Source organism: Xenopus tropicalis, chromosome 5 (assembly GCF_000004195.4).
Source record: "Xenopus tropicalis strain Nigerian chromosome 5, UCB_Xtro_10.0, whole genome shotgun sequence".
Classification (NCBI taxonomy): Eukaryota; Metazoa; Chordata; class Amphibia; order Anura; family Pipidae; genus Xenopus; species Xenopus tropicalis.
In genome coordinates this window covers 96,613,978-96,639,901 of record NC_030681.2, presented here as the reverse complement: position 1 = coordinate 96,639,901, position 25,924 = coordinate 96,613,978, and the positions used below count along the sequence as shown (strand labels likewise).

The 25,924-nt window shown below is 39.8% G+C and overlaps 1 protein-coding gene across 2 annotated transcripts; it reads left to right on the top strand.

Annotated features, from left to right (window-relative positions):
* The first annotated feature begins 210 nt into the window (after positions 1-210).
* LOC100497894 (elongin-A) lies at positions 211-25,654 on the top strand. 2 transcript variants are annotated; one of them, XM_004914492.4, is made up of 11 exons: positions 211-375; positions 8,941-8,997; positions 9,707-9,819; positions 10,303-10,906; positions 11,710-11,812; positions 15,961-16,122; positions 16,526-16,623; positions 17,170-17,350; positions 19,957-20,080; positions 24,163-24,293; positions 25,462-25,654. In XM_004914492.4, exons 1-11 carry the CDS (start codon positions 301-303, stop codon positions 25,521-25,523), a joined length of 1,710 nt encoding a protein of 569 aa, XP_004914549.1. In that variant the 5' UTR covers positions 211-300; the 3' UTR covers positions 25,524-25,654. The 2 variants fall into 2 exon arrangements, with proteins under 2 accessions (XP_004914549.1, XP_002934911.2); XM_002934865.5 differs by having other exon boundaries at positions 10,297-10,906.
* The last annotated feature ends 270 nt before the right edge of the window (positions 25,655-25,924 follow it).

The window sequence follows — 25,924 nt, the reverse complement described above, 5'->3', positions numbered from 1 at the left end:
CGATTACGATGTTTGCAAAAAAGCCCGGGGGCCTAAATGTAAGCCTTTATTTAAACTAAACATATGGTATTTACAATTCCTTCAAGCACTGATATCTCTGTGGTACCCCTCATATGTTTACACACAGAAGCCAAACAGCGCGCCATTTTATGCCTCGCATGGGCAATATAGCGCCCCGCAGCGGCAAGGGCTATATAAAGCACTGTGTGATGGCGCTCTAGCAGTTATAGCACCGGCTGGACGCGGAGTGCTTTATGCGCTGCATGCGATTCCCGGGAGGGAACCGGTTCAGCTGCCGACATGGATGCGAAGGGTACAGTGCAGAGGGTCCAGCAGCTCAAAGAGCGACTCGGCCGCGCACAAGATACACGGAAGGTACGCCGGCCGCCTAATGCCTGTGCTACTAAACTTACTGAGCCGTTAGCTCCCAGTAGGCAGGCTGCAGGCCGGGGGCAGGATTGGAACAGGTGTGGGAGCGGAGGGAGGGGGGGACACAGCTGCGGGAGTGCAACAGGCATATCAGTTTGCAGCCCCTCTCCCCTCTCCTCATTGTCACACGCTACAAAAGCCAACAGGGCACCTTCTCATGGGCACTGCCAGCTCATGGACAAATGAATCCGTGGGTGGGTGAAAAATTAATTTCTTTTTAACCATTTTCATTTAGATATACAGGTGTAAAGGATCTACTTTAACCTTTGCACTGCTCTTTGTTATGTAAGTGTGGACTAAATATTTTGTATTTCCCCCTCACCATACACATTATTTATCAAACCATTTATTTGTATTGAAGTTGAATCTGATTTATTTAAAGACTAATGCATATTAATAGTTTATCAGCATAGTAGTTAGCTAATGATAAAATGCAGTTGGATCCAGAGATTCCAACACACACAATCTGTAATGTTCTAGTATATTTTTTCACCAAGTCATTTATGTCATGTTACCTTCTGTTGGAAAGCACAGCCATTACCCCCAAATGCCACAAATGGATTATTACATAATTGATGTCCTGGACTCGGTTACATGCAAGTGTTTTGGTGGAAATGGGTACAGCGTACCATGCACAGCTAAATGTTGCAAAGTTAGCATATTGATTGTATGAACGTTCTGAAGTAATATGAGTTGCCCAAATGGCCATAGCATAGTGTACTGCTGCCTTTAGACCAAGACCGGTTGAAACATAGTTTGTGGCCATGGCAGTCCTCTTAGCTTGCCCTTCTTGCTACCAGATTTGCTGTTAATATTTCTGTGTTCTGGCTCATTTGCACCCTTGTGTAGCATATTCAGCACATTCTGTGAATGCCAGTATGGAGGGCATTTGATTGCTACAGAATGACGTATTAGGTAGCCTTTGTATAGAGAGTACAGATGCACAGAATCCAGGATTCATAGAAGATTCGATTCTGTCTTTTTCAGCAGGATTTTAGCCTTAAAATCTTGTGACTTTTGGTTACATAAACAGGGAAGTAAAATAATTTTTAAAGGAGAAGGAAAGGCTAGTAAAGAGTTAATCTCAAGCTGCAGGCATACCTTCAGTTGTCTCAATAGTGCCCGTAAGTCTCCCCATATTTCACCTGTTCAGAAGATCTGAAGCCAAACAGGCAGAAAAAATGCTGAGCTGTGTAAAGAAAGTTCCCATAATGCCTCACTTCTGCACAGACACCCAGACCAAGTGAACATGCTCAGTTAGTCAGCTTCCTGCTAATTGGCTCAGATCCACATTCCTAAAGGGGGGGAGTGAGTTCTTAGCATTCTCGAGGGAGGGGGAGCAGCAGAGAGGAGAGAGCTGAAAGCTGCCTGTCTCTGGCAGAGGAATTACAGACACAAGAAATCTTTTGACAGAGAATTCAGTGCAGTGTTTCTGTGAGTGCTTATGGCTGTATTTACATAGACCTTTCTGATAAAGCTTACTTAGTTTTTACCTTTCTTTCTCCTTAAAGCGTGCGCTTCTATTTAACTTTTCCGTAGCATAACTTCCATATGAAAATTAGGATTCAGATTTGGTTTGGTATTCGGCCAAATCTTTCATGAAGAATTCGGGGTTCGGCCAAACCCAAAAATAATGGAGTTGGTGCATCCCTAATTGAGAGAATGGCAGAAAAGGTCAATGTAAGAAATCCTCGCGCTAATGTTTTATTTGTTTTAAAAACCTTTTAAATGTCCCACATTTTGCAAAGGGCTGTTACACTCGAGGTCTTACTGACTGTGCAGATATTTAATAGTCTCATTTGGGCCTAGTCATGTGGCCACATTTGCACCTGTCATTTGCCATCCATTAATGCTGTGCACCAGTTTGTTTGTAGTCCTGTACTATGTACTTGGTTGAACAAATGTTACGTAAAGTGCTTGTGTTGTATCACTAGGCACTGCCAGTTGAGTTGCCTGTAAACTGTATGCCGCTTGTTCTGAGAAGGAAAATCCATTGCAAATTATCCCATTTCTAAAAATGGCTGCAACTAATGCAGCATAAGGTGCAGATACCAGTGGGTACAAATTATAAACACTAACCACAATAAAACCTGTGCACTCTATTTTAACACCAGTGCTCCTCAGTCTCTGACTCCTCTATGCCAATTTAATGCATACAAATTGTACAGCTGCACAAATCCTTGGATGAATGACCATGGTGCCTGCTTCCCTGGACATATGGTGATGTGTGGTACACTGGCAGAATAAGCCAAAATCTTTGTGTGTGCAGTCTCCATTAGGGCTCTGGCACACGGGGAGATTTGTCGCCCGCGATTTTTTTTTTGGCGACAAGTCGCATGACAATACACACGAAGAGAGTGAGTTGAGCTCCAGGCGATCTGCTACCACGTAATAGTTAGGCCTCTCATAAGGGAGGAGTAAGCTACGTCGTACGGCGTCTTTATTAATCCGCGTCTTTACTCCGCGTGTTCATTCCACATCTTCACTCTGTGTCTTTCGCGTCTTTGCTCTGTCTTCAAACGTCTTAAGGTGTGATAAACAAAGGTGTTATCTTTTACTTTGCAGGTTGAACCTAAGGGCTAATCTCCATGGGAGATTTTCATCAGATTTTGTGGGTCAGATTTAATCTGATCCTTCATGGAACAGCACAAGATTCAATAAAATCTAGGATCCTACAAAATCTGATCTCCATAGGCTGTAATGTAAAGTCAGATGGGGTATTTTGTTCCTGCATGTACATTCAACAGTCAGTGAATTTCTAGGAGAAAAAGGCTGTCAGACACCGTCCGATTTTATCACTTCTGATAAAGATGCAGCATAATGCGTTCCTTCAAACAGGCATGTTGTGTGGGATGTCAGATATTTCATGTAGTGTACACATCAGATTTTTCTTTCAGTTCCATTATATTTTAGCCTGTGCTACTATATACTTGAAGAGTGCGTTTTGTACGTCTGACACTATCGTACTAAATATTCAGTGGAGTTTAGCCCTAAATGTTGCCTGTCAAGTTCCAGAAAACAGTGCCATAAACTAGATTTTTTAAATTGCCTTTTTCTTATGAGAACTTTAGCTGGCCATACATAAGATCCACTCTTTTAGCGAGGTTGCTAGAGGACCGGATCTTTCCCTAATATCCCAACCTTAGGTGGGTGATATCTGGCTTATCGGATCAGATATTGGTCTGGTAGAACCGTTGGAGGGCCCCATAAACGGGCAGATAAGGGCCCGATAAGGGTCTGAAGGGCCTGAATCCGTGGCCTAAATCTGCCAGTGTATGGCCACATTAAGGCCCTGGGCACACAGAGCAGATTGTCTCATGGAAAAACACAGGCTGAAAAAAGTGGATAAACCACTTTGTGCACCCAGAGCGTAACTAATTGACAGATCTGAGGTGAAACTGTGAGAAGTGACATGTTTCCATAGGAGAGGTGACCTTGTGGGAATCTGGACCGGTTGTTGTCTCAGCTGAGGCATGTGCTTCTGTTGTGATGGGTAGGAATAGTGCAGGGAGGAGGTACATTGTATAAAAATGAAGATTGATAGACAGCTGCTCTAGGTTGTGACAGTACCTTCCTGAGTAGGAAAACGGGCCCCATGAAATGTGCATTAGAAACAAAATATGTATTTTGCAACAAAACAATCTTTGTTGGATAATTATAACGTTGTAGATTTTAAAGGCCTACATGGCATATTTATTTGATGCAAAAATAACTTTTTTTGTAAGATGTTTTATTATTAGATACCCTGCACATTTGCAATTTTTCTTCTCCTTGACAATTTTGGTTGCTTAATCCTTTTTTGGTTTTTAAGAGCAACATTAAATTCGCACAAAGAAATAATTGTTCATGTAAAGGAATAATGTTTTGACTTGCAAATATTTTGCTATTAAAGACTTTTATTACATTTCCCCCTAAGTCTCACCTTTCCCTCCCCTCCGGCTCCACTACCAAAGTTAAGGACTTGTTTAAAAGAATAGAGGCAAGTGCAGTGTTCAAAGTATAACTTTGTGAGAGCTAGCTTATACAGTATGTAGAGGCAGATGTGGATCCAGCACTGGAGGTGTGTGTGAGAATATATAATATAATTAATACATTTTTAGCAGGTGATTTATTAAAATGAAACCTTACAATTTTACTGGCAAAGGACATCTGCTACTCTACTGTTTAGCTTCCCCCATTCAGTACTGTTTCAGGTTGTGAGGTCAGCCTGTTTTTACCCATGGACTTGAAGGCATTTTCATTTCCCATTTATAGTCTATGGTAAACTGAGCTTTCCATTCCCATACATAGCTACTGAGCTCACTGCACACTCAGCCATTCTAAGCTTCCTAGATAACAGAAGGCCCTTCCCATAAATGGCTGTTAGTACTTTACCTCCTGGGCAATGTTTTAGCCATTGATTTATCACAGCTTCATTTTATGAAATAACTTTACTACCTTAGTGTAGCTTGTGTTCAGTTGACTACTATGCCATAAGCTATTTATGTAACATCTTTAGACTACTCCCCAGGGTAACATTTACTAGCACTCTCCATTTATAAAGACCAACTACTTACTGTTGCTATTATTGTCCGTAATTAATGATCTAAAGAAGTGCTGTCCAACTGACAGCCCACAACCTCCCTCTGTTTGGCCCCCCCACCTGTCTGACTGCTTTGCTGGCATACCTTTGTGTAAGGTTTAAATGGTATCAGTATTGGGATTACTGGCCCCCTGCATTGTTCACACCTCAGATTAAGGCTGTAAATCGCCTGTATTGTTTTAACATGTAACCTGTACTGTACACATCTTTTAATCTCTGCATTGTTCATACGCCAGGCTCAGACTGTAAGCACCCACATTGTTCAGTTTTTTTTTTACACCTCAGACAGACTGTAGGAACAGTGCCAGCATTGTGTCACTGTTTGCACTGTATATGGCACACACAGGCAGCTAAGGGCAGGCAGAGGATGGCATACACAGGTGGGGTAGGGCAGGTAGATTATGGCACACACAGCAGGGTAGGGCAGGTAGATTCTGGGAGTTTGTTGGCAGTTGGAAAGAGCCATCAAATTGTCCCTAAGGTAATGTGTAATTATGTGCTGTGCTGCCCACAGGGGAGGAGGAGACCTATGGATTTAAGGATGTCTTAATATGACCTAATATAATTCTTTCACATATGAATGATGGTTGATATCCACGCAGTGAGCACCAAGCATTTGGGTTTTTGCTGTGCTACGACCATTAATGTGGGCATGGTCTTGTGTTAACATGGGTGTGGTTTAAAAAAGAGGAGTGGTCAAAACTGGCTTCCATTAGCGGCCCTCCACTATGTAGGCTAGAGAAATTCCAGCCCTCGACATCACAAAAGTGGGACAGCGCTGATCTTAGGGCACATGTACATCCGCAATTGCAATGAAAGAAATGTAGTTTTTTAACCACAATGCAGTGTTTACCAGAATTCTGCCATCACTGCAGTCACACTGGGGCGATGCTCCTGACGCAGTTTTGCTGCACCCACCTCAATTCCATCAGATTTCGCAAAACTACCACAACTGCATTTGGTTGCAAATTAGTCATGGAAGTCTGACTGGTGTAATTTCCGGTGTTTGATGTGCAAGTGGAATCTGCACCTAATTCTTTAGGCGCAAGTGTGAGGATTCCCCTGCATCAATAGGTGTTTGATTTGGAATGGAAGGCAAGAAGGGCTTCTATGCAGAAGGGCAAGAAGCGCATTTTGACGCATGTGGGGAAATTGCAGGGACTACAACAGCACTACTTTAAATTAAAATAGGAAATTAAATGAAATTAAGCAGATAGCTGTTAATCTTGTGGATGTTTTATGATTTTACTAGGTTTACTTGAATTTGTTTGAGCAAGTAGGAAAAAGGATTTTATCACATCCGTGTTATTTACCAGATGCTTAGGATTTAATGAAAATATCACGTAAACATGAGTTAAACGATAAATTGGTGTTGGTCGATTTAGCCTTTTTTTTTATTAAACAAACATTTTTTGAGTATTACTATTTGAAGGAAGATAACTGACTGGCTTGTCCAGTAAATGTAAAGTTCCAGTTACTTCCTCTCTAATGCTAATCTCATTCTCTGAATTTACCCGTGTGCTGCAGTGCCATCTCAGGGGTCCTTGGCACCCTGAGGCAGCCAAGTTGATGCTGTCCCCCTGCGCTTTGTTCATGTTGGAGTGGGTCGGGGGTACTTAGCTAGGCGGAGCGATTAAGATTCGCAAGAATCCTTCAAAAAGTTCTGGGATTCAGTAAATGTTAACTGATTAGCCAAAATGAATCCAAACATTAAGTCACTGTGTTGTCAATGGCTGTGTACAAGGGGAATTTCAAATGTCATATTTTGTTCACCAATTATATGAAAATTTAGGGTTGTATTCGTCATCTGACTCCTGTGGAAGATTTGTTTGAATGCAAAAACTTAAATTTAGTGCATATCTAGAAAGTTTTTCTTAACTATTTGGGTAGTATGCATATAATCTTCATGATAATAACTGGGGATATGAGGCTTTGATACAGTTCTGCTCTAGGGCAGGAGGCCCCCCAAACTTTTTTCCCATGAGCCATTTAAATGTTAAGAGTTTGGGAACAACACAAGCACGAAAAAAGTTCCTGGGGGTGCCAAATAAGGGCTGTGATTGGTTATTTGGTAGCCTCTATGTGGCCTGGCAGGCTACATAAAGGAGGTTCTGTTTGTGAGTGCACCTGATTTTTATGCAACCAAATATTGCCTCTAAGACAGAAATTCAAAAATAACACCTACAGTACTTTGAGGCCACTGGGAGCGACATCCAAGGGATTGGTGAGTAAAATGTTGCTCTTGAGCCAGTGGTTGGGGATCCACTACACAAGGGAATTATCCAATTGCCAGTTTGGAATTAGAAGGAAATGTTTTCCCTTTCCAGCAAAATGCTCTAGATATTTACCCACATGGGCCAAAAGCTGGTCTTGGGACTTTTATCTAGACTAACAGGCTAACCTCCAGCACGACTCAGTGCAAAACCTAAAGCTAGCCATACATTATAAAATTCACTCTGTTTATGGCCAGATATCAGTCAGATAGGCCAGTCGGAGGGCCCCATTCATGGGCAGATAAACTGCTAAATCGGTCTGAAGGACTTGAGTCGGCATCTTAAATCTGTGTATGGCCGCCTAAAGGGGACCTGTCGCCCTAAGAAGTAATTTCAAATGATTGTCTATTGTGTTTGTCAAGCAAAATGAACTTCCCTTACACTATACAAATAACATAAGTCATGTTTCCTTTTGTCTTGGAATTACACAATCTCAGCAAGCAGGCAGGCACCATTTTGTGGGCACTATTAACCCTTTTACTGCCAGCCATTTTGGTCAAAGCGGAACTTGTTTTGCCAGACAGTTTTTGAACATTTTGCACTCTTTCACTTTAGGGGCCTTTCCTCGGGGGGACTTTTAGTTTACCCAGGAAAACAATATATTGTTTTTTTCAGAACAACCTAAGCTTTCAAAATATGGTAGAATTTTTGTGTAATTCCAATTCTGTAACAAGATATAATTAAAAATTATTTTATGCATGAATATACAACTGATTTGGAAAGTCCCATGTCTCCTGAACGTGCCAATACCAAATATATATATAGTTTTATGGAGACTTGTCACTTGTATAGGTCAAAAACTCCCAGCAGTACACTACCAAATTTCCAAAGCACATGCCGCCGCTGCAGAGAGCAGCGCTTAAATGCCAAGGACGTATGGGACACGTCGTTGGCATTTAAGCCCTTTTACTGCCACGACGTATCCCATACGTCGTTGGCAGTAAAAGAGTTAAGGCAAGCTTTGCATCATGCCAAAGTCTTGTGTGTGTGCCAGAATGGGGGGACCTGATTCATATGCCCATGCACTGGCTACAGAATTAGACAGAGAGGTGGGAGAGGGAAAGTGAGTGCTGAATGGAAAGTGAAAGTAATTGTCTGACCTGCCTCTGTCAAAGACATACAGGTGGGGCAGGCAATATATGATTGACAGCTGGGGTTTTTAAATGCCTTTATAATGGGTATGGAGGTGCTTATAAAAAAGCTATTTGAGTTTCATGTTTCATTTGTAAAGGACTTTTATTATATATCTTTTTATATCTTAGTGACGGGTCCCCTTTAATGGGGAAAAATTGCGTTTACTGTAGGAAAATGTGTGTTTAGGAACTGCACCAATTAATTATTTATATCTAAACCCTTATGTAAATAAAGAAATTCTTAAATGTACACCACAGGAAGTGCATTCCTATATAGTAAAATGGAGTACTGAATTTCTGCCAGCTAGTCACAGTACTACATTGGATCATAATGTAAATGTTTCCATCCATTTAGCTTTACAGTATGCCTTGATATGTATTGGGCACTTAAGGAATAAAGCCTTTTGATGCTTCAATAATACAGCTATGAAATTCTTATACTGTATGCTCAGCTGAATGTGTTGGCTTAATTCAAGTACGTTGTAATGGTTTAATTATGGGAAAATTATTTGCTCTTTCTTAGATTTACAAAGCTCTCAGCAGCTTGAAAGAACTTGACATCACCCTGGATATTCTTGTGGTAAGTTTTTTTTTTTTTTTTTTTAATAAAAACAATGTTTGGAAACCGTGTTACTGACGAATAAATGTCACTCATAGCTACAAATATTATTTATGTCTTTTTTATAAAAACACTGCAGTCATTTAATGGAATACAAAATATCTTTAGCCCTGTTAGGTCTGCCACTCAGCCAATATTTCAGCAGCTAGGGCCAGAGTCAGCTTTAAAAAAAAATTACCAGCAATGTACTGGCCAGTTATACACTGTGCATTCCAACCCTCCCAGGCCAGTTCCACTACCCGATGCAGCCTCTGTTCCTGCCCTGATGACCTACAGCTCCCGAACACTCCCTTGCACTGCCCATTCCCACCCCTGTAACATTGCTGCCCCTCTCAAGCAGGCAAGGAGTAACTACTACTCAGACGTAAAGGTGGCAACCTTAAGAACAGTGTACCCCTAAACTAGTGCCAAGCTTGTCCAGTACAGAATTTTCTTGCCAAGAGAATCCCAAAGCATGGACTATCTGAATATAAATTGAACTGAGGGAAGGCAGAGAGATTTCTTTTCAGAGCTGGTACACCCTTATTAAATGGGATAGTAAAACTAAATTTGAATATTGCAAATGAACCTTAAATAAGTTGAGGTGTCAGGGCCTCACCCTCTAAAATAGTGTTGCTCTCTACGCCTCTCCCTTTTCTTTCCTGTTTTCCTCTGTTTTTGCTTTGTATAGGAAACTGGAATTGGAAAAACTGTGAATGGATTACGAAAACACTCCGAAGTGGGAGATGTTGCTAAATCAATTGTCATTCAGTGGAAAAAACTAGTACCTGAGGGGAAAGAACAGTAAGTTTGTTTTGTTGTTTTATTTATTTATTTTTTTAATATACATAAAATATTGTGGTTCTCAACCTGTGGTTCGGGACCCCTTTGGGTCACAGGGGTCGCCTAAGACTATCGTAAAACACATATTTCCAATGGTCTTAGGAATAATCTTATGGTTGGGGGTCACTACAACATGAGGAACTGTATTAAAGGGTTGCGGTATTAGGAAGGTTGAGAACCACTGTTGTAAGGCAGATCTAAGAAATCAAGGCTTTAGTATGTAAATCCTAGAACCTTTTATTTTTAGCCTTAATTATGCATCTGTTATATGAGTAGGTTTGTAAACTCTTCAGAGTACTCTGCTACATACTGTAAGTAAAATTTATGTTTTTCATTTTTAGTGTTTAGCTTAAATGTTAGGTTTGGATATTGCTAGTGTCTATGCTTGTGATTTCTTCACTGAAAGAAGCAGATTAGTCTTTGGCTAACGTATTTTAGTTCCAGCAACCATAAACCAAAAATCAAGACTGGTGGGGATCTTATCAGTGAGAAGCTGTCACATCCAGTTTCAAGAGAGAAGACACAGTTTAAGGAAAAGACTTGTGAGACTGTTACGTCAAGATGTCTTGAGTCTGATAAAACTGCTGCTAGTTGTATTAACAAGAAGCTGTCTAAGGAACCAAAGTCTCAGAAAATCCTAAACAGTAACAAAGAACGCAGCCCTGATACTGGTAATTCACACTCCAAACCTTTCCTGTCCGCTGACAAAAAGAGCTCTGCGAAAGATGAAATGGCAAAAACAAACTGTGTACAGGCTTCTAAAAGACATTTACATAAAGACAATAAAATGGAAGGACTTGAAAAGAAATCAAATCATACATTTTCTGATGATGAATATGATATCCCCTCTATGTCCTTCGAATCATATCTCAATTATGATCAAACAGCAATCAAAAGGAAAAAAAGATCATGCCCATCAAATGAGCCACCAAGAAAGATTCAAGTGTGCAAACAGTACAGCACTACACAGCTGGGCAAGACTGAAACTGCACCATCAGTGAACAGTAGTGATCAACAGAAAATGAAAGTGGAAAGTCATACAAGTGAGGTAAGTTGCGTTCTTTCTTCTGTCCCCTATAAAAGTATGCTGTATCCAACATCCTAAAGTTTTAGTTATTAGGTTTGATTTTAATTGTTTTATCTACTATAATATTTGGGAAGAACATTTTGATACCCAGTAGGGTGGCAAACCCACAATCATGCAAACAAAAACAGTTTGTATGTACTGGGAACTAATCATCTGATAAGTTATCACTAGTGAAAAGGGCTTTAGCAAAGAATGTTCTCTTTTTTTTTTTTTTTTTTTTCTAAACCACGTATACAGAAAACAGTTGCATGACATGCTATGAATTCTTTATAGGTAACACATGGCAAATATTACATAAAAAAAAATAATTTCAAAAGGTAAAAGTGTGTAGAAAAGGCTGCTTCATCTGTATTTAGGCTTCAACTTTTGGCTGCACCATTATGTTGAAAGTTCAGCATATTCTTGGCACAAAATTGTTATGTTTGCTAGGACCTTTCTCTGTAAATGTGCAGGCTCATAGAGTTCTAAGTTGGCCAGTGACCTTATACACATGACCGTGTCTTCAAAGGCATTACTGAACTTTAAGGATTTTCTCAAAACATGCCACTTTAGTGAATCTTATATTGGAATGGTGTTGGACCCTTTTATTGGAGCTCTACTATTTCTGACATAAAGTGGATTAACCTTGTGACTACAATCTAAAACCGTGGTAATGCAACTTAAATAACTTTTTTATTTATAATTCAGTGTTTGATAGCATCAAGTTGTAATTTAATCATGTTAATCAACTTTCAAGGCTGGAAAAAACTTTCATCTGTTTTCAGGGCAAGACGGGGACTTTATCTGATTTGCTTAAGGTTCCACTGCCTAAATTTTTACCAGACTATTCCTTAATGCTGTCACCACCACAAACCACAGACCATAAAGGTAAGTCAGTAATTGCTGAAATAGATGCTGACATTTGCCAATTGCTTGGGACTTGACCTGCAACTTTGTTGTTTTTGTGCAAACTGCAATATGATCGCTTACCCAAGTTTATTCATACTTTGATTTGAATTGGCAGCGCATTCATAAGACTAAATCATTACGAGGTGATGGCTTTTTCAGAAACCATAAAAAGGAACAGTACATTTTAACCTTGCTTAATATTAATCATAGGGCTTTTACTATATAAGAGATATGGGTTGATTTACTAATGATTGTTATGGAACAATGGATCTATAAAACAAATTTTAACCAATTTATCCTAGAAAGTTCCCAAAAAGTAAATTTGATAAATGTTGATCAAATCTATTATCTGTTTGATACAAACCACACTAATTTAGCTTAGCTGCATGCAGATGTTTAAAGTACCAATGCATATTCAACCCATGGTAGCCTTTCAACATTATAAGTAGTTTCCCACTCATCAGCCCACTCACTGTAATGGGTTAGGGCAGCGTTTTTCAACCGCTGTTCCAGTGTGCCGCGAGATGTTGCCTGGTGTGCCGTAGGCAGGGCTGCAATTTTTACTTTCAAAAAAAAAATCCGGGCCCTGTCATTGGTTGCGCCCCGTGTGTACGGGTGACGTCCGTACGCACGGGGTGCAACGTTATAATAGGGCCTGTGTGCGGTCGCGTGTAGGCAGAAGTGCAGAGGCGGCGCGCATGAGGGGAAGATGCTGCTGAAGCCGCCGAAGAGTAAAATGCTGCTGGGCACCAATGTATTAGGGGGGGCCACGGGGCACACTGACTTATGGGGGCACTGCTGCTGGGCACCAATGTACTAGGGGGGCTGGCTCTTAGCACCAATGTACTGGGGGGCACTGCTGCTGGGCACCAATGTACTAGGGGGGCACTGCTCTTGGCACGAATGTACTAGGGGGGCACTGCTCTTGGCACGAATGTACTAGGGGGGCACTGCTCTTGGGCACCAGTGTACTAGGGGGGCACTGGGCACCAGTGTACTAGGGGGGGCACTGCTCTTGGCACCAGTGTACTAGGGGGGCACTGCTGCTGGGCACCAGTGTACTAGGGGGGCACTGCTCTTGGGCACCAGTGTACTAGGGGGGCACTGCTCTTGGCACCAATGTACTAGGGGGGCACTGCTGCTGGGCACCAGTGTACTAGGGGGGCACTGCTGCTGGGCACAGAGTTAAATTTTTTAACATTTTCTAATGGTGGTGTGCCTCGTGATTTTTTTCATGAAACAAGTGTGCCTTTGCCCAAAAAAGGTTGAAAAACACTGGGTTAGGGCACATTATAAAGCACACTGCTCCCAACCTCCATTTTTCTATTTGTCAGACATTCCACCCCCAGTGCTCCATTTTGAAGAGCATTGGTCAGGCTTTTGTTTGGCATGCTGTTCGAACAATTATATCCATATATTTGGTTCTGTGGGAAGCTATTGCAGTAATTTAAGTCGACTAAACTGCAAATGACCATCAGTAATTGGCACAGTAATGGAAAACAAAAGTCAAAATATAATTTATTAGGACAAGAAGAACAGCCCAGCGTGTTTCATGCCTTATGGGGAAGGTATTGCAGCAGTTTGTAGCTTTATTGCTCTGGACTGCTCTAGTTGAATGTCCTTGGTATAGTTGATATACAGTAACTGTTGTTGTTTTGCTCAGAAAATTGCCATGTCTGTGGAGGATGCTGCTTCTTTTAAAGATGTGATAGAACATAAAGCTTAGATTTCAGATTCAGAAAGTCTTTATGGAGTGTGGCTACTAAATGGACTGAATGAACTAAACAGAGCTCCCGATTCTAAGCTACAACTATAGCCTTCATTTCAGCAGCAGCTCATTACTCACCAACATGGGTAAAAATAGTAAGCTGCACCATCCGCCTCCACCTACTCCTACTCAAACCACAGAGACTCCCTCAGTTTCCAGATCTTTTGATAAATGAGAGCTAAGAGGCCCTCTCTGAAACAGATAAAATGGCACAGTTTCCTGAACGCAGCCCTAGTCCTGCAGACTCCGACAGCCCCTCCACTACAGCACAACAGGACTTATTTCTCTCTGTGGCTTGCAACTTGGGAATATAGAAGTGCAAATGGCCACCAACTGGCAAGCAATCGATAGTCCGCAACCTCCTAGACATCCTCCAGAAGTGTCCCCCCCACGTCACCCTTGCTATGTTCTACTAATCTGTCCACTGAATGATTGCATCCATTGCAGGTTATTCAATTGTGGATTAAATGAACACCTTCAAACATCAGAGGTGTTAGTAAAGGCCACAACTTTTAAAAGAACTTTTATTCATTATGTGTTGGGTAAAAGCAAACTGAGAAAGTGTTATGGCCTTTTATGTCCCTGGAAGATTGAATCTTTTTTTTTTTAGCACTCTGAATCTCAATACTTCAGTCTTTTAAGCTGTAGTATTTTCTTTTCAGGTAGATCTCATGGCATCAGACCAGAATCAAAAATGCAAAAAAAATATTTGTCAAACTGGATGGATGCTCTTTGAGCTGGAAAGCAGCATTATATCTCTTGTAATAGCAATAATCTGGTTTGGACCAGATGCCTGTAGTAACTCCAATTACATTAACTGGGTGTGAAACCAGCAATGAGATTACCAGTATTGCATGATCTTTTGATTTAGGATCCATTTTAGTAGATATGTGCAACCTGTCCCTGACGATCTCAAAATTTAAAAGGCAGAGACTTTGGGGAATTTGTGACCTTGTTACTCAAATTTAGGGGAATTTACAGTTTCTACCAACTCTGTACTGTCAGCTTTGACTGGGAAGACTTTGGCAGGAGGTATAGCCCCCTTGGCTTTAACGATCTCATAATCCCAATGTCTTTTCTCTTTAAACATATAAACAGAGTTTCTGATATGACCCTGTATCTGGTTGCTGTCTACTCATCATTTACAGTCGGAAAATACTTTTTTTTTTTCTTTGCAAGAAAGCCAGACCGCGCTCTTTACAAATGTGATATGAGATGGCTTTGGAATTTCTTTTAGAAAGTCACTACTTTATCATTGGGATTTAGAAGTCAACCTACAATGCTTTTGCCCAAACCCTGAGTCTTCTCAAAATGATGATTTTCATACTTTTGATTTGGTGTAAGCTATTTCTTATTGCCCAACACTTATGAAAGCTTGGTGTAAGTCCAACATATTGTTTGCAGGGGTACAAGGAAAAGCTTAACTCCTTTTGAAACCTACCATTAGCCTTTGGGTTGCACATTGCATTGTGCTGTCCTTCATTGTTCTAGCAGAGAGGTGCCTAAAAACCTCAAGGCTTAATTAACCAGAGTGAAGGCTGTCAAGAAGCAAAACTTAAAAGGAAGGTTTAAAAAAAAAAAAAAAAAAATATGAAGCAGTAAATGAGCCCCTCATCTCTCAGATTTGGTAGTTTCCATGCTGGCAAATGGCTGTTATGTTTGACATAGAATAGAGCAATTTTACATATTTACTTCATATACTAAATTTGTATTCTCAGATTCTCTTCTGTGGCAGCATTTGTCAACCTCCCACTTTTCTGAAGCACCTGTGGGCCTGAATGTTCCTACAGGTTTTGCAAATGGCACATATATTTTAATATGTTGCTGTAAAACCATTTGACCTAAAGATACAGCATTTCCAACTTAACATTTTCCTTTATTTGCACAGACCGTTTCTTCGAACCAAGAAGCTCAAGGCATGCCTGAGCTTCCCTGATTATCATGGTAAACTATTAGCAAATAACTAGCACCAGGTATTTTAGAATTTTTAAATATTTTATTGTAAGTTTCTAATAAAAGCATATTACAATATAATTTTCCCCCCAATAGCACTCACCTACCTCTTTAAAAATCTTGTCCTTGCAGCAAGGGTTTTTATGGTCTTTCCAAAAATCCAGGCATTTTTGAGGTCCAGTACAAGTACCTCTAGTCGACAAAGCCTTCTCAACCCCTAAGGGTGGCACGTGTCTTTCTCAACTTATCAGACCTGGGTGTTTGAGGGGTATCTGGCTGTTCTAGCATGTGTATGTGTGATAGATTTACATAATGTGTATGTGCTGTAATTTGTTTTTAATTTTATGTTTTTTAGAATACAGTCTGAAATTCCAATGACTAATAACTTTTGTATATTTTGTTGTAGCAAACCTTCCAGAAGCTGAACAGAGCTGTGAATCATATGGCTTTACTGGGCGCAGGTTAAATTCCAAAATGCAGGTCTATTCTGGTTCCAAAATCATTTATCTTCCAAAAATGTTAACTCTATATGAACAATGCATACGAGTTCTTCAAAACAATATTGACTGTGAGTTTTGTTTTGGGAGAGAAGGGGTGTTTGATCTGAAACCAGTGTGACTTAATTTATTTATGGACAATAAATGGTTTAAAGAATGCTTTTATAAATAGTTTTCTGTAGAGGAAGGGTTGAAGTTGATTGCTGCCTTTAATTAATCTTGCATGCCTGATCAATGAGTATTTAACATGTGTAGGAAAGTAAGATTGCAGCTGCAATGACTAGAGGATGTTCTGTAAACTGGCCATCGGCTTAATCACCATTTTAGTTTCTTACCTATGTTAATAAATCTTTAAAGGGAATCTAATGATTTTTATTAGCATACTGGTATACTTTTTTTTTTTTTTTTTTTTTTTTCTGTGACAAGAAAAAAAACCCTTTTTTAGTGATTAATTTTGTTTTTAATTGTGTTTAGCTATTCAAGAAGTTGGGGGTGTACCATTTGACATTCTTAAACCTGTCCTTGAGCGCTGTACACCAGAGCAGTTAAGCCGAATTGAAGAATATAACCCGGTATGTTTTCCCTGGGGCAACAACTCCATGTGCCCTTATTAAGCACCCACAAAGCCTAAAATTGCTAACCTGTTACCCTGGGCTGGTGCTTCTCTTTAGTGATAAACACATGTTCATAGAAGTTTTTGCACACTGCTACCATGTTACCCTGTCTATCCAAGCATGTCCTGCACTGCTTCAGATTTCTCATATTTGCAGTTGCTGAAACCATTTTGCATTGGGCTTGGTCCAAGTCTGTTTTTTTTTTTTTTTTTTTTTTTTGAAGATGTCTGGGTAGGTAGGGGAACATGGTTGTGGCCCTGCTGAAGTGCACTGGGCCATTCTGTTTTGTACAAAAGAGGAACACTGGCCCAGGGAAAGATGTCATTGATTACAGACTTCCACCCCACCCCCCAATGATTCTTGCCTTTACTTGTTCTTTACAGTGTATAGACACATAAGCCAAGAATAAATAGAGATGTCCTGGGCAAACTACCACAAAGATTGTTGGTTACAAAGCAGAATAATAAAGTAATGTGGATTGGTAAAGTATTTTCTTGTTTCAAGGTCTTTATAGAGGCCTCTGGACTTATGTGGGAAAAACATTGTGCAAGAGATTTTAAGAGCCACAAACTTATGGAATATGAGACCTGGCGTGAAATGTACTTAAGGCTTTTTGGCGAGAGAGAAGAAAAATTAAAAATGATTACACAAAATATCAGCTCTGCTCATTCTGGGAAACCAAAAGGTAACGGCATATACTCCCTTTTTTTTCCCTGTAGGTTTTCTCGGTTAATGTTCTTTAGTTTTTTTGTTCTTTAGAAAATAAGATTCACTGAGAATTAATAAAAGTGTGTTTTTTTTTTTTTTGTTTTTCTAAAAAAAAAAAAACATTTTACACATACATATAGGCTTGTAATTACTGCAAATATATAATGTCTATATCCTGGCTGTCCAACTGGCCCCCCTCTATGTGCCCCCCCCACCTGTCTGGCTGCTGTGACTGCTTACCTTTTTGTATAAGCTTTTAAATCAGGGGTGGGCAAACTTTTTGGCTCACGGGCCACATTTACTTACCCCCGGGGCAGGGCCAGGCCAGCGTTACGCCCCCTTAGTCTGTTTAATTCCGGCCCGCCAATGACACCAAGTCTCGCGTGATGAGACTTGGCGTCGTCGGCGGGCCGGATTAAAAAGGCCAAGGGGCCGGATGTGGTCCGCGGGCCGTAGTTTGCCCACCCCTGCTTTAAATGGTATCACTGCTGAGTAACTGTCCCTCTCTGCATGGTTCACACCTTGAAATTCAGGCTGTATTGTAATCCTCTGTACTGTTCACACCTTAGTTTCAGACTGTAAGCCCCCACATTGTTAATCTTGTTATACAGACTGTAGGAGTAGTGCCAGCATTGTGTCGCTGTGTGTGCCATACTCTGCCTGCCCTATGCTGCCTGTGGGAGGTGATCCTGGCAGGTGTGTGTTTAGCATTTGGAAATATTCATTATATGGTCCCTAAGGTGTGTAATTATATGCTGGGGGTTGCTGTGCTATGCACAGGGTAGGAAGAGGCACATGAATTTAAGGGTGTGTCTTAACATGACACAATATTATTCTTTCACATATGAATGAAGGGTGATATCCCTACACCAGCCATTTGGGTTTTTGCTGCGCTACCACCATTAATGTGGGGATGGTCTTAAAAGCTTTTGTGATGACATTGGTGTGGTTTGAAGTGGGTGCAGTTTAAAAAAAAAGGGGGGGGGGAAGTGGTCAAAACTGACATCCATTATTGGCCCTCCACCATGTAGGCTAGAAAAATTCCGGCCCTCTGTACCACAGAAGTTGGACAGCACTGGCCTATATAATTTCATAAGTGTAATGCAGAGTTAATAAAGATATTTGTTAATGCCAAAACAGGTCTGTTTTGGCATACAGTGCTTTTATGGTAGTCACTGCCTTTGGACAATTGAAGCCAAAGGTGATTCTAAGTATTAAGTCAGCAGTTCCAGCAAATATTGACTTATTTATTTAATTAACAAATGCCTGCATTGTTTGCATTTTGTGACAGGAGTGTCAAGAAATGTTGTGTAAACTAATTTACATGGGGGTTTACCATTTGAATTCCAGGTTATAATAGAGCATAATGTGAGAGAGTAAATATGCAAGTCGCTGTGTTGAGTAGCTACAGCAGGCCTGGTGCAGGTGTTGAACTAAAAATACAAAATGAGTGAGCACAGAAAATATTCAGACACCTCCTATTAGAACTGAGGCTATTTATGTACGGCTGACAGACCTCTTGTGGCTGTTGTTACATGGGGAACTTTATAACAACGCTGTAAAATGAAATAAACTAGGTGAAAATGTCAGCCACAGTGAATTCACCTTTTTAACTGCATACCTTTAGTTCTATCAATGTCAGAATTCTCTAACGTGATGTTTATCCACAAACTCTAGGGGGGGTCATTTACTAATGGTTGGAATATTTTTTTTTTTTTTTTTTTTTTCTACCCGATTCTGATTTTTTTTTTTTTTTTTAGCATTAAAAATTGCAACTTTTTTTTTCGAGATTTACTATGTGAAAACAACTGCTAAAGATCCAAATCTGATGATTCAGCAGCTAAAATTTTTTGAGATCACATTCAATGGCAGATGTCCCGTCCCTTCCCTTCCCTGGAGAATCCAAATTTGCTTTGAAACTTTGGAGGTTTTGGATTTTTTATGCTTGGCTTTTTGTGCGACAATGTAAAAAGTAGAGGTTTCAATGCAACAATTTGAAAGTCGTTGTTTTGCAACTTTTCTTGGATTAAAAAGCTAGGGTTATATGGAGGCTCATAATTTCTCCCAGTTTAAGGAAATGGTTCTGCTACTTTATATCCCACATTTTAAAGCCTCACAGTCATTCATGTGCAATTAGAAAAGTAAAAATATATTTGGGACATGTCATGTTTTACTTTTCTAATAGCTTTTGAATGACCTGTTTCTATGAGGCTTTAAAATACAGGATAAAGTTTACTAGCATTAATGTAATTTGCCGGTTAGAAAACACATTGCTTATTGGCCCAAAATTGCATGCAATCCATATGTATTTCCATGTGCTATATTGGACAATTTGATGCATGCACGGAGGTTGCTATGCCCTTAACTTTTATAACATCTGAGCTCTCTATGACTTAATGGAAATAAGTACAGTTGTATGTTAAGACATTCTTTGTTAGAAAAGAAAACTTTTTAGTGTAAAAATATTCATTGTGTGTATGTGGGTATCTTGTCATTTTGTGAACACGAGATTAAAAATGGAAAAGGTGACTAAAACCCCAGATTTATTTAACTCCCATCTTTGTGGGGTTTCTTCTGTTTCAGGCCGTCAGGTAAAACTAGCTTATATAAATGGTGCAGCCAAACCTCCACACAATATTCGCAGACGACAGGAGATCCTTGGGACAGCTGGACCAATTGTACAGCCTCATCCAATAGACAAGCTCAAGTAACTTTTTTTTTTTTTTTCTCTTTAAGTAGACTTACCGATCTTTTGCAGTCTCTAACATTACAGTCACGCAGCTCCTTCTCTCAATAAGCTTGTTGTAGTTTTAAAGGGGTGTTTGTTAAAAAGGTGTTTTTTGGTTTTTTTTTTGTTTAATTGGACTTCAAGGGGAAAAAACTTTTCACTTAGAAGTATGAAGTACATTTTTATGCATCTTTTATCTTTATAAGTGCTACTTGTACACTGAACTGTACAGAAGAAAAAATACATTGATAAAACAGGAGTCAATACAATATTAAAATTAAAATATAGATACAAAATAAGTGCTATAGACAAAAATCAGTATGTCCCAAATCATCTCACTGAAAACTGCAGGCTGTACATCAATAAATTGTAAGGGGTGGAACATATACTACATCTTTAGTAGAATCTTCAGTGTGCCCGTTGTTTTAGGGAGTGGGCAGGATGTAGATTGTGAGCAGGGCTGGTGAGACTCAAGGGCCTGGACTTGGGGGTAGGCAGACAAGAGATATGTTCCTTGCACCCCCCCCCCCCCCCCCCCAGCATTGTGTTGTGCCCAGGGCATGCCTCTTCTGTGTACCCCTAGTTCCAGCTCTGAAGTAACTGTAGTTAATGTTGTTTGGAGGCATATATTAAAAGGAAAACTAGGGGCCCCCCCCCAGACAAAAGACCCCATCCGCTACCATCTAATGAGGCCTCCCTGCTTCATCCACACAGTCTATTTTAGTGGACGGTGTCTGATCGTAAAGTAAAAAAGTGTATTGGAGCTAGCAGACGCTATTTTTTGAATTTTCGTGTTCTCTTCTGATAAGTTTGTCGACATGGAGCTCGCTGGTGCACGTGCAGTTAATGATACTCCTGGATAACCATCAGCTGTGCATGCGCCAGCAAGCTCCATGTCGCCAAACTTCTACAAAGAGAACGCGAAGATTCATAAGATGGCACCTGCTAGCTCCGCTGTTCTGCTTGTATAGGTCAGCGTTACTGTCGGTGTTGTTCAAATTAAATAGACTCTGCGATAAAGGGGCTCATTTGATGGCAATGGATGGGGGCTTTTGTCTGGGGGTTTCTAAAATGAAGTGCTTCAGACTGAAGTGAATTCGTTATGCTGCAATAAAAACTTAAACAGTTGCTTTAAAATATGTTTATATAATTCTATATTCATTATGTTGCCCACAGTCCTCTGTATAGATTGCTCAGTATGCTACAGCGAGTCTAAACAGGGTGAAAAGCAAGAAATGTGAGCACAGTAGTGTGTGTGCTCTTTACTTCTCTTGTATTTCATAATTGTGTTTGCAAACCTACTTCCATAAATATAATGTACTAGGGTACTCATCATATCATATATCTACATTTTCCTGCCACTATACAATAAACCGTGAACAGTTCACATAGTCACCCAGCAATTTTGTGTTTTAAATGTTCTCTGTATTTCAAAATGAGCCAAAGCAATGTGTAGCCTGCTAGGCCACTATAAACTATTTTAGTTTTGTAACCAAAGTCTGAAACCTGATCTGGAAATCTCAGTGAATTCATGGGCTGCCTGTTCCTGCCAGTCAATCTGCTATGCCCTGGTGACGCACTTTAATTTTTAATTGTTTCATTTTTTTTTTATCCACAGTTTGTTTTTATGCAACCTTTTCTAACCTCTAGATGATTTTGAATGAAACTGATTTAATTACATGGAAGTTTTAATTTAATTAAAGGTTTATTCAAAATGTATAACTGTTTTCTCTGAATTCTGTTTTAATTCTTTAATAATTTGCCGGTTTATTTAAAAAATTCAGTAGAGAATTTGAAAAGAATGAAACCTAAAATGCACTAAGGCATTCTCAGCTGGTAACTCTTCTAGAATATTTATATTTCCGGTATGCTGATCTAGGGGTGTAGGGGACCTTAGAAGTAGCAAAACTTTGAAACATGTGGTTGGATTTTTTTATGTTGGTACACTTTCATTTGTTATTTTGATTTCCTATTCTGAATAATATGATTCTGCATGACTTGCTTCTAACTGGTAGAACCCACTCTGCTAATAATTTGCTTTAATCAAATATTTCCACGTGTCAGGGTTAATCATTTTTAAGATCTTCGTTCAGCTCAGTTAGAAAGTTTTTCAGGTGGGGTGAAAATGTTCCTCTCCATACTGTAAATGGAGACCTGTTTAGCAGCAAGGAATTAAATACAGCGGCCTTACCCTCATGGTGGCTTTTTCAGGAAGGAGTGGAAGTATTGATTTAGATGGGACTTGTAAAGGGAGACCCAGCATGTGTTGTATAGTCTAATTATAATCTTGGGTGATGGAATGAAGCCTCTGTGCAAGTGCGGAAGAACAGAAAAGGTGGAGCAGCTGTTACCACTCCACAGGCATATTGCAGCATCCCAGAATACTGAACACTGCTGTGCAGCAATGGTTAAGGGAAGGAACAATTTGTTTCATGTAAATCAGTGCCTCTATTTTGATCAGATGTCTTTGGAAATGTCCAGTGCTGGCAATTTTTGAATCTTGCCACTAATTTCTTATCACAAAGGCTAGTATTAAAGGTCCATAGACAGGCAGATTTAAGCTGCTGATTCGAGTCCTTCAGACTTATTGGGCAGCTTATGTGCCCATGTATGAGGCCTTCAGACAGGTCAGGTTGAGTCTGTTGGACCAAGGATTGTATCAGCTCGTTGATGCAGTCCTCGCCCTGGTGGCCTGTACCATGTCATTGTGATCTGATCCCTAGGGCCAAATGATTGGATCAGTCTATCGCTCACCTCAGGTGGTCATATCGGGGGGGTAAGGATCCCCTTGTTTGATGACCTGCCAAACAAATGGCTCTTATAATATTTGGCCAGCTTTACTCTGAACATTGATTGCTTAACTGACCGTGAAGCTTCAGTTAAAAACACTTCACAGAAATCTCTTTAGGTGATCAGTCACGCACAGATTTTATGCACAGTCCTTTGTGCAAAGCCTAAGCATGTTTTGGTGCATGCAACATCTATGGAATATGAATAATACATTTGTTGGAGGGTGGAGTTTGGATAGTGCAATTTTTGCACTTTTTAGTCCAAAGTTTGCCAGAATGCTCTTTGCATAGAACCACCTGATCTCTGGCCATTATTCCCCCCCCCCTTTTTTTTTTTTTGCCTTATACAAATAAGTATTGCACTTTCAATATTGGGAACACTCATAACATTGCATCTGGTGTACTTGGAGATGCATTTCCTTTATCTCAAAGTACTAAGAGTCTGTGAGTGCCTTGCAAAGGCATTCAAATCCTTGCTCTCTACTTAAGCAACTGTGGAGATCTAAAACAAATATCTTAGGCTAAGCCAAGCTAAGTGCCCTCGCAGGTGCAAAATGCATAAGGCTTGTAATTTTAGGATTAAACTTTGCTAACTTTTTTTTTTTATTGTATTTTCTGAGCTCTGAGTGTCTGGTTCTTGTCAGCCTGACAGTAAATACTGACCCCTTACACACAAATGAGTATTGCATTGCACCCTATTGCTTCCCATTTGTGCCAGCCTGCCGGTTATCCTGTGAAATGTTTTCTAACCAACCCCAAGCTGAAGGTCTGGGGTATGCACACCACCCCATCCTGTTGGAACCTTCTTTTTCTTTAATGATTCGGTATTTACAGTCTGCCCTTATCAACAAATTCATGCAGTGAATCGTAATCAAATTGCTTAAAAACTTTAAATCTAAACAAGTTCTATAGTTTTTTGTCTGCAGCTCAAAGTAGTCTGAGTGATGTCTTCCTCTGCAAGTCATAGATTTGTGTTTTTACTAAAATGTGAAGTAAGCAAGCTTGGGTGGTAGTTGAGGTGCTAGCAGGCTCCTCTTCTATCTTTGGCAGTTAGAGGCATAAAAAGGACAGTCATTAGTCAGGGGCTGCAGTTAAAAGTTCTAATGAATATATACTGACAGGAGCTGGCCACCACAAGGATCTGCCTTTTAATTGCATACTCTGCTGCCTGGGTTTATAGGCTATTTTAGAGTTTTGAGATCTGCAAGGAAGTTTCTAATGTATCTATAACAAATTGCAAATCCAATTTTCAAACTTTCTCTAAATCCCTAGGCAGCAAAGGAATGAAAATAAAGACAGATGTATTGCTACTCCAAAGCAAAATGCACCAGCTAGCATGGTTGTTAATAGTAATGTCCATTCTGGAGGAGGACCAAGCCAAGATCCAAAGAAGACTGTTAAGAGTAAGTCCCTGAGGAATCTGTCTTGTTGGCACATTCTATAATAAAACTATAAGGTTATGAGATGTTGTCTGTTTAAAATAAATGAGTGCAAGTTCTGGAAAAGTGTAGTTAATGGGTATTGTAAGATCATTGTTTTAAGATCTACAGCCCTGGCAGTTGAATCTATGGCAGGCAAGCATTATGTTTATAACTTGCTGTTAAATCTGTGCTGCATTGTGTGTTGGGGAAAAGCTCCTTGGCATGGTTGAGCCACTGTGACTATTTAAACATAAATGGGATTCTACGTACAGATCCTAGCAGGGGGAACACTATTTATATTGAAAAACTAGGGGTGATCTTATTTTGTCCTAACACTAAACATATACAGACATGGGACCTATTTATCCAGAATGCTCGGGACCTGGGGTTTTCCAGATAAGAGTCTTTCTGTAATATGGAACTTTTAAGGATTGTTTTAGGATTGCTTTGCTTCCAACAAAGATCAGTTTTATCTTAGTTGGGATCAAGTACAAGGTACTGTTTTATTAGAGAAAACTGTGAATTATTTTATTATAATGGGCCTTCCTGTAATTCGGAACTTTCTGGATAAGGGGTCCCATACCTGTATTTAAATTTTAATGCTGACTAATTGCATAAATTATAAATAAAATTAAATAAAGGTGATCACTTCTTTAAATATACATGAGGGCATGGTAAAAAAAAAAAAAAAAAAGACAGACAGAAGTTCTGCATAGGCCTGGGATTTGTATTGCACTGTGTGTGAGCTGTTATACCAAGGTTAACAGCATTACACAGTTGTTGGAGAATATTGGGAGCTATAGTCGGATTAAATGGCTGGCTGGGAGTTTGGATCTGCATTAGGCTGCAATGTGTAGCTCATTAGCAGAGACGTATAGACAAGTGCTTAAAATGGTTTTATATTTTCTTGTTTAAGTGCCCACAGAGCTCAGACAGCTGGGTTTCCGCATATATCTGTCCTTATCAGGACTGGTGCATGCTTGGGTATGAAGCAGCCTGCACTGTGTTTCTGTGTATGCGATTCTGTGGCTCAGACCTTCAGCCTGGTCTTCATTTGATACTAGATTATAATGTATGTGCTTATTGGGTATACATAGGTTTGGGATAGTTGCATGTTCAGATACTAACTCCTATTTTCCCTCCTTCTCAGAAATTGCTCCAATGATGGCAAAGTCAATGCGAGCCTTCAAAAACCGAGTTGGGCCAAGATAAATATTCTCACAATTTTGTGTTTTCGAAATAGTCCAATGTATAATAATTATGTAATTATGTAAACATTCTTTAATTTGACAAAAACTATGTATGTAAACATATTCCTAATGTAATAAAGAGTAAAGTGAGAACCACTGTTTGTGCTGTTATACGTGCTACGGAATGACTAAACTAATTGCTAACTAAAGATCTGATATAACTTTGTTGCTGTATAAAAGTTTTGGGACAAGGGTGTACTGAGGGGTTGAAGGGGGGGGAAAAAAGTGTAAATCACAACAAACTAGGTTGATCAAACTTAAATGATGTCCTTTTCGTGAAGGCATCCACTAACTAGGTTCATGTGGATTTATTTTAAATACACAATATAGTTTAGCTGGGCATTACTAATGTCCATCTTTGCC